Source organism: Rutilus rutilus (assembly GCF_951802725.1).
Source record: "Rutilus rutilus genome assembly, chromosome: 13".
In the NCBI taxonomy this organism is placed as follows: Eukaryota; Metazoa; Chordata; class Actinopteri; order Cypriniformes; family Leuciscidae; genus Rutilus; species Rutilus rutilus.
This window is the reverse complement of record NC_140218.1, coordinates 38,729,767-38,747,071: the sequence shown is the minus strand read 5'-3', so window position 1 is coordinate 38,747,071 and position 17,305 is coordinate 38,729,767. Positions and strand designations below refer to the sequence as shown.

At 41.9% G+C, this 17,305-nt stretch overlaps 1 protein-coding gene across 5 annotated transcripts in view; it reads left to right on the top strand.

The window, feature by feature from the left end:
* The window catches only part of l1camb (L1 cell adhesion molecule, paralog b), an 85,691-nt gene that overhangs the window by 11,591 nt on the left and 56,795 nt on the right, over positions 1–17,305 (top strand). For 2 of the 5 annotated variants that reach the window (XM_084427233.1, XM_084427235.1), the window contains exons 2-8: positions 2,836–3,097; positions 7,415–7,517; positions 8,168–8,337; positions 9,306–9,431; positions 9,531–9,701; positions 12,194–12,308; positions 13,692–13,876. In XM_084427233.1, coding sequence (XP_084283359.1) covers positions 2,980–3,097; positions 7,415–7,517; positions 8,168–8,337; positions 9,306–9,431; positions 9,531–9,701; positions 12,194–12,308; positions 13,692–13,876 — 988 coding nt within the window. In that variant the 5' untranslated portion in view covers positions 2,836–2,979. Of the gene's footprint in view, positions 1–2,567; positions 2,700–2,835; positions 3,098–7,041; positions 7,057–7,414; positions 7,518–8,167; positions 8,338–9,305; positions 9,432–9,530; positions 9,702–12,193; positions 12,309–13,691; positions 13,877–17,305 lie in introns of those variants that run through there. The other 3 variants (XM_084427232.1, XM_084427231.1, XM_084427234.1) reach the window with 3 other exon arrangements.

Sequence of the window (17,305 nt, the reverse complement as noted above, 5' to 3'; positions counted from 1 at the left end):
TCGAGAGGAGCATCATAGTGATGATGTGGTAGGCGTATAGTAGGCTTATTGCTTTATTTTCAAACTGTGCTTTTGTGAATATTAAATCACGACTGAATAAAGCGAAAATGGTTAGATCTGCTTTGTAGTCGTTTGCTCTTAAACACTCTTTCTGGGGTCTCAGTAGATGTGTACAGCACACACACCGGGCGTGACATGGCTAAAATCTTCCAGTGCTTCTGAATTCGAACTCTCCAGAAACCGTTGTGCTGGTGTGAGGAGCAGACGGGTGCGTGTTGTTACTGGGATTGTAGTTACACTGCATTACATGCTTATCTTCTGGGTATAAAGGTCATTGTTTCACAGTTTAGTGTTTGTGTTTTTTTTTTTTTTAATCAAATAATCTAATAAAACATGAGATTTAATAAGCTAGCAGGCTAGTGGTGTGCAATATGTTGAGAAGTCCAAGAATGAGAACCATTATGCCATTTAAAAGGCACTTATAGTCATATTTAAGTAGATAAGATGACAAACTGTTTATGTTTTCTAATCAGGCGCTGATCAGAGTTCACATTTAAAGGCCTTTCAGCAGGAGGACCCATTCGTTCATGCTAGCTAAAGGCCTTCAGAGACACTCTGTGCCTCGGATCACACACACTCTTTCTCAGATCACACACACTCTGTGCCTCGGATCACACACACTCTGTTCTGCACGAGGTGTGTCTGGAGTAGAGAGAGCTGGTGCAGTTGTGATCCTGAGCTCAATAGTATCCGGCACGCATCCCGTGTTCCTCCCGTGTGGGGGATTCCGTTGTCATGGAGACGGAGAGGAGACCGTGAGGCGCGTCCCAGTCTGAGCGTGTGTGTGTGATCGCTCTCTGCAGACGCACCTCTTCTTTACTGGGAGTGTGTTTGGCGGTGAGCATCATGCTGGTCGCTGTGTAAAACACACTGATGCATTTTACATGTAGATCACTGACATAGCATTAGCACACATTAAAGTCAAACGCACACACACGAGACAAAAGAAATACATTAAAAAAAGAGCAGGGTGTGGCCGACAGATGAGACGGAGAGAGTGAGATGAGAAAGATGAGTATTCCTATATGACTCAGCAATATCAAGTCAACTGTCCGGAAAATAAACACTGATGATGGACAGCAGGACAGAACGGTACATCTCTCCTCCCCCGTTTCATCCATTAGTGGCCCTTACCAGCACAGCTGCCACTGCTCAATATTTCAGCACACACCCACACCCACTCACTCTCTCTCACACACACACACACACACACACACACACACACACACACACACACACTCACTCTCTCTCTCTCTCTCTCTCTCTCTCTCTCACACACACACACACACTCTCTCTCTCTCTCTCTCTCTCTCTCTCTCTCACACACACACAGACACCCACACATTCTTGTACATCTATCTTTATGAGGACATTCATTGACACAATGCAATCTCTAGCCGCTTACCCTAACCTTACCCATCACAACTAAGTGCCTAACCCGACCCCTAACCCTAAACCGACCCTTAACCTCATTATAACCTTATCCCTAAAAGTATATATATATATACAGATTAGAAAAAACACTTGCAAATCTTATTGCTACATTAGTCAGTGTCCAGTCTGTCCATTTCCTCTAGAGCAATCCAGCACAGGTGCACTAATGCTGGTGTTAGAAGCCCTGGGTTGAGTATCTGATTGTAGATGAGTATGTTTTTACATCCTGTAGGATCTTTATCACTTGAAACACAAAGCTGATTATATTGTGTGTGTGTGTGTGTGTGTGTGTGTGTGTGTGTGTGTGTGTGTGTGTGTGTGTGTGTGTGTCTGAGAGATATTCAGACCCTTAAAGGGATAGTTCCCCCAAAAATGTCAATTCTGTCATCATTTACTCGCCCTCAAGTTGTTTCAAACCTGTAAGAATTTCTTTTTTCTGCTGAACACAAAAGAAGATATTTGGAAGAATGTCTGTAACCAAACAGTTGATGGACAAATATCTTCTTTTGTGTTCAGCAGAAAAAAGAAATTCTTATAGGTTTGAAACAACTTGAGGGCGAGTAAATGATGACAGAATTGACATTTTTGGGGGAACTATCCCTTTAATTCAAAGTGACTTTATCAAACATTCCTCTGCAGAATAATGTAATAATTCAGGTACACATTATGTTGATGGTACACTTTAGATTCTACTATATTCTACTAGCTATAAATAATTTTGCAACTGCATGTAAACTAACTCTCATTAGAGGATTAGTAGGCTGTTAGGTTAGAGTTCGGGTTAGTAGAGTGTCTAAAGTGCACTATCGAAATAAAGTGTTATAAAGTGTAAATCAATAATTCCTTTAAAGTGACGCGTGTAGCCAGGTATGGTGTCCCATACTCAGACTTTGTTCTCTGCATTTCACTCATCCAAGTGCACGCACACAGCAGTGAGTGCTGAACACACACACACACACACACACACACACACACACACACACACACACACACACACACACACACACACACACACCGTGAACACACACCTGATTGGGGGTCAGTGCCTTGCTCAAGGGCAGCTCAGTTGTGGGTGTTGAGGGAGGAAGAGAGCGCTGTTCATTCGCTCCCCGCACCGACATGCAGGAACTGAGACTCGAACCCACGACCTTCAGTTTAGCCTACAAGCCCGACTCTCTAATCATTAAGCCACAACTGCTTTTCATGTGTGTTTCTGTTCTGTAATCGGTTCTTTGTGTTCTTTACTTTTTGCTGTTTTTATTCCTCTATTGTCCATTGTGGAACTGATGGGTTAGGGTTGATTTTCTGTCTCCTCCTCCTTGTGTTTGTGTCTATATACAGCCCTCCCTTCATCCGTCTGTCATCTCAGAACAGAAGAAGTGTGCAGAGTCAGACGTGACCCTTCTCTCGGTCTGTGTGTTGCCCTGCTGGAGAGTGTCGGGACCCGAGTGTGTGTTCATGCAGTGGCTGCTGGTTTGATGCACGATGCCTCCCGCACAGCGTCAGCCGGCAGGAAGAGGGCGAAACAGGACACATCTTCATCTGCTGCTCTTCTTCCTCAGTGTGCTACGAACACAGGGATACATCCAGATCCCTCCGGATTGTAAGTACCTTCCCATCTGGACTTTAAACCTTATTTAGAAAGGCTCTTACAAAATGTGCAGTTACTTTGTTGAACTTTTAGCAGTTATTCCTCTAATAGCGATCAGGGTGCAGCTTCACACTTCTTGATACTAAATTATGTATTTGGTGGTATCTTGATAAATACTTTTTTTATCAAACTTATATTTTGCAACGATTTGGTCAAAAAACCTAATTAACCGTGTCAGAAAGTATCATTCACAAACCGTGCATATGAACAAATTTGTGTGTGAAATCTGCATGTGAACATTTTAAGCCGTGAGGGGACACACACCTGTAAGCCTGGGACACACCAAGTGAGGACACACACCTGTAAGCCTGGGACACACCAAGTGAGGACACACACCTGTAAGCCTGGGACACACCAAGCCGACTTGAACTAGCGGTGACAAAAACCAGCTGTGTCTGGACCAAAAACCTGCGCTTAAACACAAAGCACAGACTACAGCCGACTGCAAACTAGCATGTGCACTCTTGCTAGTCTGCGTGTGGGAAATAACTGTATATATTAGCAGGTGTCAATAGTCTATATTCGTCGAGATGTATGCAGATATACAAAAAGTAAACAAAGCAGCGCTTGCTTACCATTTTGAATATCAGTTGTTGATAACTTTCTTCATTCTAAGCAAGCTCGTGTTGTTATGAAAATATTCACGTTTTGGAAAGCTCAGGTAGGATAACATAACATTAGATTAGCCTTAAACATTAGATTAGAACTTGATCTTTTTCACCACTTTTGCTTTCATTCTATTGCACTGACTAGTTCACTAAACTGAACATCCAATCAGAGTTCCCACTCTCACCAACGGCCCCCGATGCCGATTCATAATGATGAATAGGGCAAACGTCCACCAACGTGAGCCCAACGAGAGCCAACGTGTGGAACACACCGCAAAAACTAGTCCGACAGATGCTCGCCGATGCCATCACTGTAATACAGGGGTCACCAAACTAAGGCCCGCGGGCCGACTCAGGCCCGCCACCCCCCTTTGACTGGCCCCCCAGCCCCTCTGCCCCCTACTACTTGAACCGGCCCTATGAGGCAATCCCCAAAAGTCGTCATGGACGGTACGTCATGGTATGGGCGTCACGGTTTGGTGCATACATTTACACGGAGAATACACGGTATAAAAATAAATAAAACTCGCGTGCAATTTAATTAATGTAATGCGGAACTACAGTTAGATACGCGGATTCTTTAGGGACACCTAATCTGTAGCTCCGCCTTAGCTCTGAAGCAGGCTGCGATGTAAATATTGCTATGCTGGAATATGTTGAGAGAGAGGTGTGGGTGCGATCGAAAAGTCGTAAAGTGTTTACTTATATTTGTGTGTGTGTGTGTGTGTGTGTGTGTGTGTGTGTGTGTGTGTGTGTGTGTGTGAGGCGCGGCCGCGATCGGTGTGTGTGTGTGTGTGTGTATGAGGCGCGGCCGCGATCGAACAGTGGAAACATAAAAACATGAAACGTAGCAGATTAATTTTCAATTCATTCAGGTACAATTACCAAAAATATCAAGGTATTTTTATTAATGAACTAATTATATAAAACTATTGTCAGTGCACTACAAATAAACTGGTTCTATGCCTTTACTTTATTAATAAAACTTTTTTTTTTTTTAATACAAGGTTTAATACATTTATTTTTCTTTTGGTGGTCCAGCCTGAGACATGCACAAGCCTTCTGCATTTTTGTTTTGCTTTTCCCTCCATTGTACCGAACTCGTACCGAACCATGATGTCTTAACCGAGGTATGAACCGAACCGTGACTTCTGTACCGTTCCACGCCTAAAAGAGAGCGCAGAGTTTTCAAAGAATAGTGGACCAACGATTATTTGTGAAGAATAACTTTAATTAAAACAAAGTGTGAAGACTCGATTACAACTTTTGCAAACCACTAGTAAAGATAAACAAGTATGTGCCAGGAATCAAGTGTTGATATAGTAGTGGGGATATAGTAATGGGGATGGCTGTGCCAGGCTAGTAATCTCTACTACACAATGAGGCCTGCTGGTGGTCATTTTGGTCTGGGTCATACAATTCTATGTTATATAGCTGACCTGGACCCGGCCCCCCATCACAGTCAGGAATGATAATGTGGCCCCCAGAGAAAAAAGTTTGGTGACCCCTGCTGTAATACCTTTTGGCCTGCTGTACGGCATTCACTACAAAGAGCCGTAGTTAACTGACAAGCTGAGCCATATCGCATTAATTATCGTAGGCGATACGTCCGTGATATTAATGCGATATGGCTCAGCTTGTCAGTTAACTACGGCTCTTTGTAGTGAATGCCGCTCCATCTGAAAGCAGGTGATGGCGATTTACTACTAATCAAGGAACCGGCTTTACTGACGAGATGCGCCTAACAATGTCATGAGATATATCGCCCAACCCTACTTTGTACCCTTGTCATATGGTCGAAACAGTGGTTCCTGTCCCAGGGGAGTAGACATCATGTTGAGGCAGGGGCTGAGGTCCAGGGAATGGTGACTCCATCACAAGATGGTGGAGTTAATTTAGAGGAGTTGCAAGAGACGACCCACTGCCCACTCTGGTTATCCCTCACACATCCAACTCCTCTGGGACTGGATGCCATGTGCAGACATCTGTACGATTTCCCTTGATCTCTCTGGTCCGAGGAGTTCTAGGGAGAGTTCGCCAGGACAGGATCAGCCTACTCCTTGTAGCCCCGTTCTGGCCGGCATGACTGTGGAATCGATGGGTCTGGCCCCTGAGGTGGATTAGCTCCAGAATACTGGTCTTTCAACCAAGGTTATTGAGACCATCCTCAACTCTAGAACTCCCTCCACAAGGAAACTATATACCTTAAAGTTAAGGGTCCTTCCCCATCCACTCTTAAGGTTTACGTGGAGACCATTCCTGCCTCCCACACCGTTGAGCGAGGGATTTTGGGGAGACCTCTTGGATTTGTTTCCTACGTGGTGCCTTTCATCCTCATGTTTCGGCAGACGAGGAGAAGCCACATTTACTTGTTAACTTCGCACACAATGTTAAGGTTTTTCAGCCTGGACCTGTGGGATCTCAGGTGCTTTCGTCCTGAGTTAACAGTCCTAACAGTCCTGCCTAAACAGTCTCACACCGGGGCAGGCACTTGTCAGTGGGTATTTTATTCCACAAAGGACCATCATTGGACCCAAGTTCACTCGAAAGTTTACAAAATAGAGGAAAATACAAACATGTAAATACACTAAAATGGCAAGCACAAAAAAGGCAGGCAGATATTTTAAAAAAGATAAAACCACAAAAGGTAGAAGCACAAACTAAATCCAAAAGGAAAATCCACAAACAATGACACAAGCGTTCTTCCTCAGGCAGCGGGATTACAACATACAAACGCCAAATGAAGAAACTGTGAAACTTGACAACTAAAATACAAAGACACAGGTGCAACAGATGACCTCATTATGGCAGAAAACTAATGAAATACAGGTGTCAAAACATAAAACAACAATGCCAGAAACAGCTTTTCTTGAAACCAAGCTACCAAAACAACTCGTTTTGTACTCCCTCCTCTTTATTATGTATAATAGAAATGTTTCCACCAATTGTGTTGAGCTGCCAAAAAGTCACAACGAATCATGATAAAAATTTGTCCAGTTATTTCCATGGTTTGTCTTATGTTCTCCTGAACTCATTCTGTCTAAAGAGATCAGAAATGCCTGATCCCTTCTGTCTTAAATGTGTGTAAGCTGAACGGAGTAGCCTCAGACACATGGACTGAATCATTTGAGCTTTTGATTTTACATAAATCTGTTTCTCTGTAGGATGCTGTCTCACACCGATAGAAATGCCTCACAGTCCGAATGCTCATGCATGACTCTCTCTAACCCTGTTCTTGCTCTCTCTCTCTCTCTCTGCAACCCCTGCTTCCCTCTGTGGCTCTCTTAGACACATATAGCAACCGTAAGTACATCGACTTCCTCTGTATGCATACTTCTTTATTTCTGACTCTGTGTCTCTGTGTGTAAGTGCCTCTTACTGCTAAGTCTTTACATTATAACTTCTACTAAATGATTTTTCCTGTGCTATGAGACAATGTTATTTTGTGTAATCAAACTGACGAACAAGTGATCACCATTTTTTATTCAAAAGTTTTTAGGTGTTATAGAAACAATGGACACAATGAGAAAATACCAGTTGTACAATATTTCAGGAGCATTCATTGTCAGAAGTAACAGTTGCTCTCACACCCATCTGGTGTGAACTAAACCTTTACTCAAAACATTGATATGCTTTCTGTAACAACAATGATTCTCCCCAGTCAAAGAAGCTCCAACGATCACGACTCAGCCCAAGTCTCACACAGCTTTCTCTTTGGATGACGTCAATCTGGCCTGTGAGGCGACTGGAAACCCGACACCCAGGTGAGTGTAAACTGGCTTAGAAACATCTAAACCACTGCTTCATCAGCACTTTCTCATCAGATCATTCAGATCATCAAATCATTAGCAGAACTGAAATGGGGCAGAACTGAAATAATGTGGATTAGCAAGACACCGCTTTGAAATCTCTGCAAATACTGCTTTTGAATTGATGAAATTTATCAGAATATCATAAGTAAAGTGATTGACCTTCACTTTGAATCATTATTGGGGATTTGTGTCCCTTTCTAACATCTCTCTAGTCATAATCTTTCTGTCATCAATGTATGCCCAGTTGTGGTTAGCTTTGGTAATAGTTGTGTACATGAGTAATCCCAAATGATGGATCTCAAAATCATACAGTCCCTGATGGATAGGTGGAGTGACAGCAGCTGATCCTAAACCTGACACCAACAAATTATGAATCAAGCATAAGTAAACTTTTGAACGAGGTCATATGTTTAAATTCAGCTAGTATTTTTGACATATGACTATATGGAGACATCTATTATAGCTTATTCAGGCCAGTCGATTTTGCATGTAAACTTTTGACCAGCACTGTATATATTCCTTTGTTTTTTATCTCTCCATCTGTCTATCTTTATTTGCTGTAGTTCTAAGATGGTCTTTCTGTTCTTGTCTCCCACGGACAGTTTCCGTTGGGTCAAAGATGGAAAGCAGTTTGGGAAGGTTCTGCTGGGGTCTGGAAGCCTGACAGTGGATCCACTTGAGGAGCTGAAGTCATATCAGGGCTCGTACCGCTGCTATGTGGCGAACGAGCTGGGAACAGCCGTCTCAGACCTGGTGCACCTGATCACAGAGCGTGAGTCTGTCCTCAAGCACTGGCTCAACAGCATTTATCTGAAATCTAAAGCTTTTGTAACATTAAACACTACCGTTCAAAAGTTTGGGGTCAGTTAGAATTTTAATTTTATTTTTGGGGGAAAGAAATAAAATAAATCAATACTTGCATTTCTCAAGGATGAGTTAAACTGATCAAAAGTTACAGTAAAGACATTTATAATGTTAGAAAATATTATATTTTAAATAAATGCTGTTCTTTTGAACTTTCTATTCATCAAAGAATTTAGAAAAAAAAATTGTACACAACTGTTTTCAACATTGAAAATAATAATGAATGTTTTTTGAGCATCAAATCATCATATTAGAATGATTTCTGAAGGATCATGTGACACTGAAGACTGGAGTAATGATGCTGAAAATTCAGCTTTCATCTGAGGAATAAATTACATTTTAAAATATATTAAAATAGAAAACACATTTTACGTCATTTTAAAGTGTCATAATATTTCACAATATTACTGTTTTTTTATAGTTTTTTTATCAAATAAATGCAGCCTTGGTGAGCAGAAGAGACTTCTTTTAAAAACATAAAAAATCTTACAGATCTAAAACTTTTGACCGGTAGTGTATGTGAGCAAGAGACAATGTTAAGGCCAAATCACACTGCACCGACAGATGCTGATCAACGCCAACAGTCATCATATTATAGTACGTCACTTTCCCAGACACTCAAAGACTCGACAAACACAGATTTAACATGGTCAATCGAAAACGAGAGTTGTCCAACACCGACAGGAGTAACACACTGATCTGACCTGTCAAGTGTCCGTCTGTGAAGTGTGAGTTGGCCTGGGCGACTATGAGGTCATACCTCTATCTTTGTGATGACATAAACATGACAGGACCCTTCGGATCAATAGTGAGTTGAATACTGAACACTGAACATTGTATACATAGACACATTAAAGTGTTATTTCTATTTCACAGCCATTCCAACCCTGGCCAGAGAGAAGAAGCAGGAACAAAGACTGTTTGAGGAGGGAGAAAGCACAGTCCTCCACTGTAACCCTCCAAATAGCTCTGTCGCTCCCATTATACACTGGATGGACAAGCGTAAATTTCCTAACGAGTCTAATTCTACATAACTAAATTACCCTGCATGACACTTTAATTGATTGAACTGAATCCCATTCCTCTCTTTCTTTTTGTCAGAATTCCACCACATTCCACTGAGTGAGCGGATGACCATAAGTCTGGACGGAAACCTGTACTTTGCCAACTTACTAGTCAATGACAGTAGAAAAGACTTCATCTGCAATGCCTACTACACCACTGCCAGCGTCATCCTGCCTAAAGATCCCATCGCCATCTACGTCACAGCCTGTGTGTGAACCTTCTTCTGCCAGTGATTAGTACACATTACATATTTTATTTCTATAACAGAACCCAGGGATGCTTTACAAAGCAGAACAAAAAGAAGGGTACTGAAGCATGCCCAAAGAGCAAAAAAAAAAAAAAGCATTGAAAAAGCATAAAAAATAGCATTCCAGTGATAAATTGGGGCAAAATGTTATATATATATCGTAATCAAATGGTAGACCAATAGGTGGCGCTGTCACCAAATTAAAATGGCATTGTCAGGTGATGATTATAAGAGTACATATAAGGTATCATTCAGGTACAACCTCTTTATGAAATCTTTTTTATTAAATTTGTTGATGCATTACATGAGAACAACTTGATAGCTTTTCCCCAGCATGGTCTGAAAATGATTTGAGCCAAATGGACAAACGTGTTTAGTCACTATGTTGTTCTGCGTGCAAAGAAGCTAGCTAAAGTCAGCGAATAAAACACTGACACAATGATGAACAAGTAACAATAATATTCGCAATAACATATCGTCATACTGAATAATTAAGTAAACATCCATCCATCCATCTTCTTCCACTTATCCGGGGCCGGGTCGCGGGGGCAGGAGTCGTAGCAGAGATGCCCAGACTTCCCTCTCCCTAGACACTTCCTCCAGCTCTTCCGGGGGGACACCGAGGCGTTCCCAGGCCAGCCGGGAGACATAGTCCCTCCAGCGTGTCCTAGGTCTTCCCCGGGGTCTCCTCCCGGTGGGACATGCCCGGAACACCTTCCCGGGAAGGCATCCAGGGGGCATCCGGAACTGATGCCCGAGCCCCTCTCGATGTGGAGGAGCAGCGGCTCTACTCTGAGCTCCTCCCGAGTGACCGAGCTCCTCACCCTATCTCTAAGGGATCGCCCAGCCACCCTGCGGAGAAAGCTCATTTCGGCCGCCTGTATCCGGGATCTTGTCCTTTCGGTTATGACCCACAGCTCATGACCATAGGTGAGAGTAGGAACGTAGATTGACCGGTAAATCGAGAGCTTCGCCTTGCGGCTCAGGTCTTTCTTCACCACGACAGACCAGTACATCAACTGCATTACTGCAGAAGCTGCACCGATCCTTCTGTCAATCTTCTGTTCCATCCTTCCCTCACTCGTGAACAAGACCCCAAGATACTTGAACTCCTCCACTTGAGGCAGGAACTCTCCACCAACCTGAAGTGGGCAAGCCACCTTTTTCCGACTAAGAACCATGGCCTCTGCGCTGATTCTCATCCAAGCCGCTTCACACTCGGCTGCAAACCGTCCCAGTGCATGCTGAAGGTCCTGGTCTGATGGGGCCAGCACGACAACATCATCCGCAAAGAGCAGAGATGAAATCGTGTGGTCCCCAAACCTGACACCCTCCGGCCCCTGGCTGTGCCTAGAAATTCTGTCCATAAAAATTATGAACAGAACCGGTGACAAAGGGCAGCCCTGCCGGTGTCCAACATGCACCGGGAACAAGTCTAACTTACTGCCGGCAATGCGAACCAAGCTCTTGCTCCAGTCGTACAGGGACCGGATAGTCCCATACTCCCAGAGCACCCTCCACAGGAGGCCGCGAGGAACACAGTCGAATGCCTTCTCCAAATCCACAAAGCACATGTGGACTGGTTTGGCAAACTCCCATGAACCCTCCAGCACCCTGGAGAGGGTATAGAGCTGGTCCAGTGTTCCACGACCGGGATGAAAACCGCACTGTTCCTCCTGAATCCGAGGTTCTACTATCGGCCGTATTCTCCTCTCCAGTACCCTGGCATAGACTTTCCCGGGGAGGCTGAGAAGTGTGATCCCCCTGTAGTTGGAGCTTCTTAAAAAGAGGAACCCCCACCCTGGTAAATAAGCCTCATGTTCACACAGAACGCATCTGCTGCACTCAATCACGAGTCCATCACATGAGGACAGGGGAGCTGTTAGTCTATACATGGGGAAACAAAGTAACTTGAGTTACTTATTTGAAAACATAGCTCAGATATTTTGTTGTAAATTTAAAAGTAATGTGTTACCCTTACTAGTTACTTAAAAAAGTAATTCATTATGTAACTCACGTTACTTGTAATGTGTTAAGCCCAACACTGCTGATTACTGCTGAACACTGCTTTTTTATTTACTTAAAGGACTGAACATATTTGCAGAGAAGAAAAGATTTGTTCTGAATTCATGGAGGTTCAAGCTTTAGTCCTGCGTTTCCCGATGGCCAGTCCAGTTTCTTTTTCAACTGTCCATGAGCAGGGATACAAAAATGTGCAAGTACAATCTCTAGTTTTCACGAAGCCCAGACCTGATCTTCAGAACTGGAACTGGAAGGCTGACTATGCTCTTGAATCTTCACACATGTTTAAATAAGTGTGGCAAAAAAGGACAATAAGACATGAAATGTGTTGATGTATCACTTCCTTTTTGGCAAAAGGGAACGCAAGAGAGCCTTTTGAAATGACTAAAACGTAGTTGTGGGATTGAACGGTGTTCTCATGTTTTCACAGCAAATTCAGTGGTGAAGAGCCGGCGGCCCCAGCTGGTCAAGCCCACAGGATCCCACAGCTCTCATCTGGTGCTCAGGGGCCAAACGCTGACTCTGGAGTGCATCCCTGAGGGCCTGTGAGTGTTCAGACGATCTCTTATCATGTCTGCTGGGTTTAAACAAACCACCACCACTGCACACACTGTTTAATTAAAATCTGCTTTGCAATCTGCTGTACTGCACTTCTAATTATTAATACACTCGCATTAATATAGGAATTCTGACTTTTCTTGAGGCTAATTATTAGAATGTTAGCTTTAACAAATAATATAACATTTTAATGTTACGTATATGAACTTGTTTACAGTAGTTTACACATTTAATTTATTTAGACACTTTAAATGTCAAAAAAATAATAGAAGTATTACTTAAAAGTAAAAAAGTATTCACATTCGTTTTTCACATTCAAAAGTCAAAGCTTTGTTTTTTAAGAAAATATGTACAGAGTGTAGTATACTATGTGCCATGACATTCTTGGATGATTATTTTTAAGACTAAGACAGCATTTGTACAAACAGACAGATGATTGAACATATACTAAAACAGACCCATTTACAACAGACAGGTAACTGAATGTATAAAGATATATTTTATATTTATAGTGCATATCCCACATAGCAACATTGTGACGGCCCAGATCCGGCCCACATCTGGCCCACATATGGCACATGTGGAAAGATGATCTGGCCCACATGCAGCGTGGAATGACGGCCCTTGGGCGGCTCACTCCTGTTTGCCAGATCTGGGCCACAAGCAGGCCATAGCAATGCCACATGTCAGCCAAGAGCAAAGAAATAAACCACAACTGGACCTTGTGTTCGCTTAGGAAAGCTTTTATTCCTTGCAGTTGGGGAGGGAATTACTAATTCCCGCCTTCCTACTCTAGTGGTGTGATTGGGTTGTAGCATTCCAAGTGTCCACCCATCACATCCCACCTTTCCATCCTGTTGAGCTTGTTGCTTTGTCCCAAAATACACAGTTAAAAGAAAGTCTTTAGAACCTTGTAAATGCTTTATTTCTCTTCGAAACCTTTCTTCGTCGCAGGCTAATCTAATCACCAGTTGCCCATTGATTACCTCAACCCTCCATTCCTGAGACCAAGGTGTGAACGACCATGGACTGCCCAGGGCCACCAAACCAGTTCTGGCTAGAACACAGAAGAAACAAGAAAGGCCCCAATAAAAAGACAATCTTTATACACATTGGCTTAAAATGTGGTTGATGTCATTTTGGTTGATGTCAACCACATTGGTTGATGTCGTCACCTCTGACAGTCCTGATTTCCATAGTTCTTTAGTTGTCTTGGAGGGTCCAGATCTCAATTCTTCTGACCTTTCCTACCATTGGAAAGGGATCAGTAGGCTCATATCTCTCAGAATATAGGACCATTTAACTTGAACTAGCAAGAAGTGTTTAAGGATCACTTTTATAACTAACAACTATTGCTTCCTCTGATTAAGACCGACTCCAGAAGTGCAGTGGGAATGGATGGACAGCCCTTTCTCTCCCAGCCGCGTGCGGAAGCTGCACCATGGCCGCTGGCTTCAGATTGAGAGCGTGTTGGAGACGGATGATGGCGAGTACGTCTGCATTGCCACAAACAGCCAGGGCTCCGTCAGGCATCACTACGCCGTCACAGTCGAGGGTAAGACACACACTGTCCTTTATACACGTGATATCTACTTACTATAGTAATAAAAGTACATTACCTAGCTCTATAACCATAACCCTATCCACCTTATTTTGAATACTATATACTTATCATATTATTTTAATTTAATACACTGGCTTGTAGACTAATAGATTTGCCATTTAGTGCACTTTTTCTTTTTCTTTTTTCTAGTTCTTTACCTATAATGGCGGCTAATGAATATGAAGTCTAGCACTTTCACACTTTCACATGAAATGGCTTACTTTCACACCGAAAAAAAGAGGTGGATAGTAAGTTCATGTTGTTAATTAATATGACCAAATATTAATTTGTGTAACAATGACAACTTAAAATAAGTAAACTAGGGGCTGAACGACTTCAGATTTTTTCTTCAGTCGGCATTTATGTGATTAAAGTCGAGTCGACGTCAACTAGTTGCTGATGACGTCATTAATGAACAAATAAGCCTGAACCTCGAGCTGAGACTGAACGCGGGTTGCCTTGTGCACAGCTATGGCATATGACACAGCGCTGCCCACAAGGCTATTGCTCCTACGTAACAGCTTATTTTGATCAGTTACTGTATTTTGTCTTTGGGTCGTTATATTTCTCACAGATTTCTGCTCGTTCTAAATCAGATACAGATGAAGTAGCACAGTAAAGATTACATTTAGGCAAGGCAAGGCAAGGCAAGTTTATTTATATAGCACATTTCATACACAATGGCAATTCAAAGTGCTTTACATAGAAGAAATTAAAATAATAAAAAGAAATAAGAATAATTAAAACAGTTTAGAAAAATAAAAAATAAAATACAGTACAGTACAAACAGTCGGACGAACATTGGCACAGTGCTCATTCAGTAAATGCACAGCTAAACAGATGTGTTTTGAGTCTGGATTTGAAAGTGACTACAGTAGAAGCACGTCTGATCTCCTCTGGAAGCTGGTTCCAGCATAATAGCTAAAAGCGGACTCGCCATGCTTAGAGTGAACCCTTGGTATTTCTAGCTGATATGATCCTAATGATCTGAGTGATCTGTTGGGTTTATATTCAGTGAGCATATCTGCAATGTATTGAGGTCCTAGGCCATTGAATGATTTATATACCAGTAATAATACTTTAAAATCAATCCTAAATCTAACTGGGAGCCAGTGTAAAGACCTGAGGACTGGTGTGATATGTTCATATTTTCTGGTTCTGCTCAGAATCCTGGCGGCAGCGTTCTGTATGAGCTGCAACTGTCTTATGGTCTTTTTGGGAAGGCCAGTGAGGAGTCCATTACAATAATCCACCCTGCTGGTGATGAAAGCATGAACAAGTTTCTCTAAGTCTTGTCTGGAAACAAAGCATTGAATTCTTGCAATATTTTTCAGATGATAGTATGCTGATTTAGTTATTGCTTTGACATGACTACTGAAACTAAGCTCTGACTCTAGTGTCACACCAAGATTCCTGACTTGATGTTTAGTTGTTTGACCCCTAGAGTGAAGGTATGCGTTCACCTTGAGAACTTCATCTTTGTTTCCAAACGCAATGACTTCAGTTTTGTCTTTGTTTAACTGAAGAAAGTTTTGACACATCCAACTGTTGACTTCATCAATGCATTGGCACAGGGAGTCAATGGGGCTGTAATCGTTAGGTGATAGGGATTCATATATATGAATCCATTAGTGTGAGAATTAATTCTGCCTGGCAGCGTCTCTTTACTAAGAAGCTGTGCGTTTAGTTACTAAGAAGTATATGCTAGAACTTTTCAAGTCAAGTCACCTTAATTTATATAGCCCGTTTTACAATACAGATTGTTTCAAAGCAACTGTACAGTGATAACAGGAAAGTGCATGCTCTTTGAGACAGTGACCATAGACCTGCATTATATGACTGACAGACAAGAACGGTTTGACCTAAAAATATCAAAATTGAAACTACTGCGGAAAAAAAGACACCTACATCTTGGATGCCCTTGAGGTAAGCTAAAACATACCAAAATTTAATTTCAAAGTGAACTATCCCTTTAAATTAATGCAGCAACAAATTATTTTACAGTTTATTAAGATAATTAAAAGGTCATTTACCAGTAATAAAGGTGTTGCTGCTACTGGTCCCTGGCTGTGGGTCTGAGGAAGAGCTGCCCCCAGGGATGCCCCCCAAAACGGGTCGGTTCACATTCAACCCAAGGGCCAGCTCTTCTGCCGGGGTGTAATGTGGGGGTGCAGGACCACCACCTGTTTGTTTTTTTTGTTTTGTTTTTTTTGCTCTGCCTTTTTCTTGGTTGCTCCTATAAACAGACAAACACAAAATTGAGCAGGTTTTTTTTTTTTTTTTTTTTTTTTTTTAAGAGACTAAGAACAGTATAAGTAGTAAAGATTACCATTTTGTAGAATATACAAATATAAATGTACTTTACCTTTACTTGTTTCCATGTTCTAGTGGGTGGTGGCTCTGACATTACATTAAATGAACAAGGTATTATTAAATAATTAAAATACAAAAATATATACTGTAATAAGTGTAGCTCTTGCTGCGGAGAAAAACTGAGCGCGCTCTTTGACCACAGTGAGCAGCCAATAGCAGCGTTGCTGATCAATGTTTCTACCATTGATACACATCCCCTTTTAAACCAACTCATGAACGCGCAATTATCTCAGATTACTCAATCCAACGATACTAATCATAAACAACAGGTATGTTTGAAGAACCTAATTAGCCAGATCATGATTAGCCCGATGATATCATCTTGGATGTGTCATTTAATCTTGGATGTTTTAAGCAACGTACTAAGAATGGACCCCTGAAGTGAAATAAATGCAATATTTGTCAAATACACAGACGTTTCAGATACGTTTCCATTTAATAGTTTATTTACTGCTAAATACAGTGTCTGTTTGTACAAGAATAAAATTCAACGCAAGTCTATACTATTAAAATACCAATGTATTGGGGTCTACATTTTTTATCAGTTTTATTTTGATAAACGTGACACAATATAACATCACAACTACATTAAAGGGCTTTTACTGTTATAAAAAGCAGATTTGTGAACATTAGTGGAACTGAAGGTGTTAGAATAAACACAAAACACACGTGATGGTAGTCATGTGGTAGATTCGGCCAATCGTGGAACAGTTGAGCACTGCTTCAAGTCAGCCGCCGATCAGTCTGTGCAGCGCTGTATGAAGTCGAACAAGCCTTTTAACTCTGTGTAGAGTGGGACCAAATGTACTCTGAGCAGAGTTAATTTAACTCTGGGGATTTTGCTGTGTGAGAAATATCTCGGGCTGGCAGTTTTCACATCCCTTTGAATTTTGGATAAAGAATCTCTCAACATTTTATACGAAATATGTAACTTGTCTTTCTTCCATTTTCGTTCCCATCTTCTACATGCCTTTCTTAGGGACCGAGTATGGTCATTAAACCATGGGG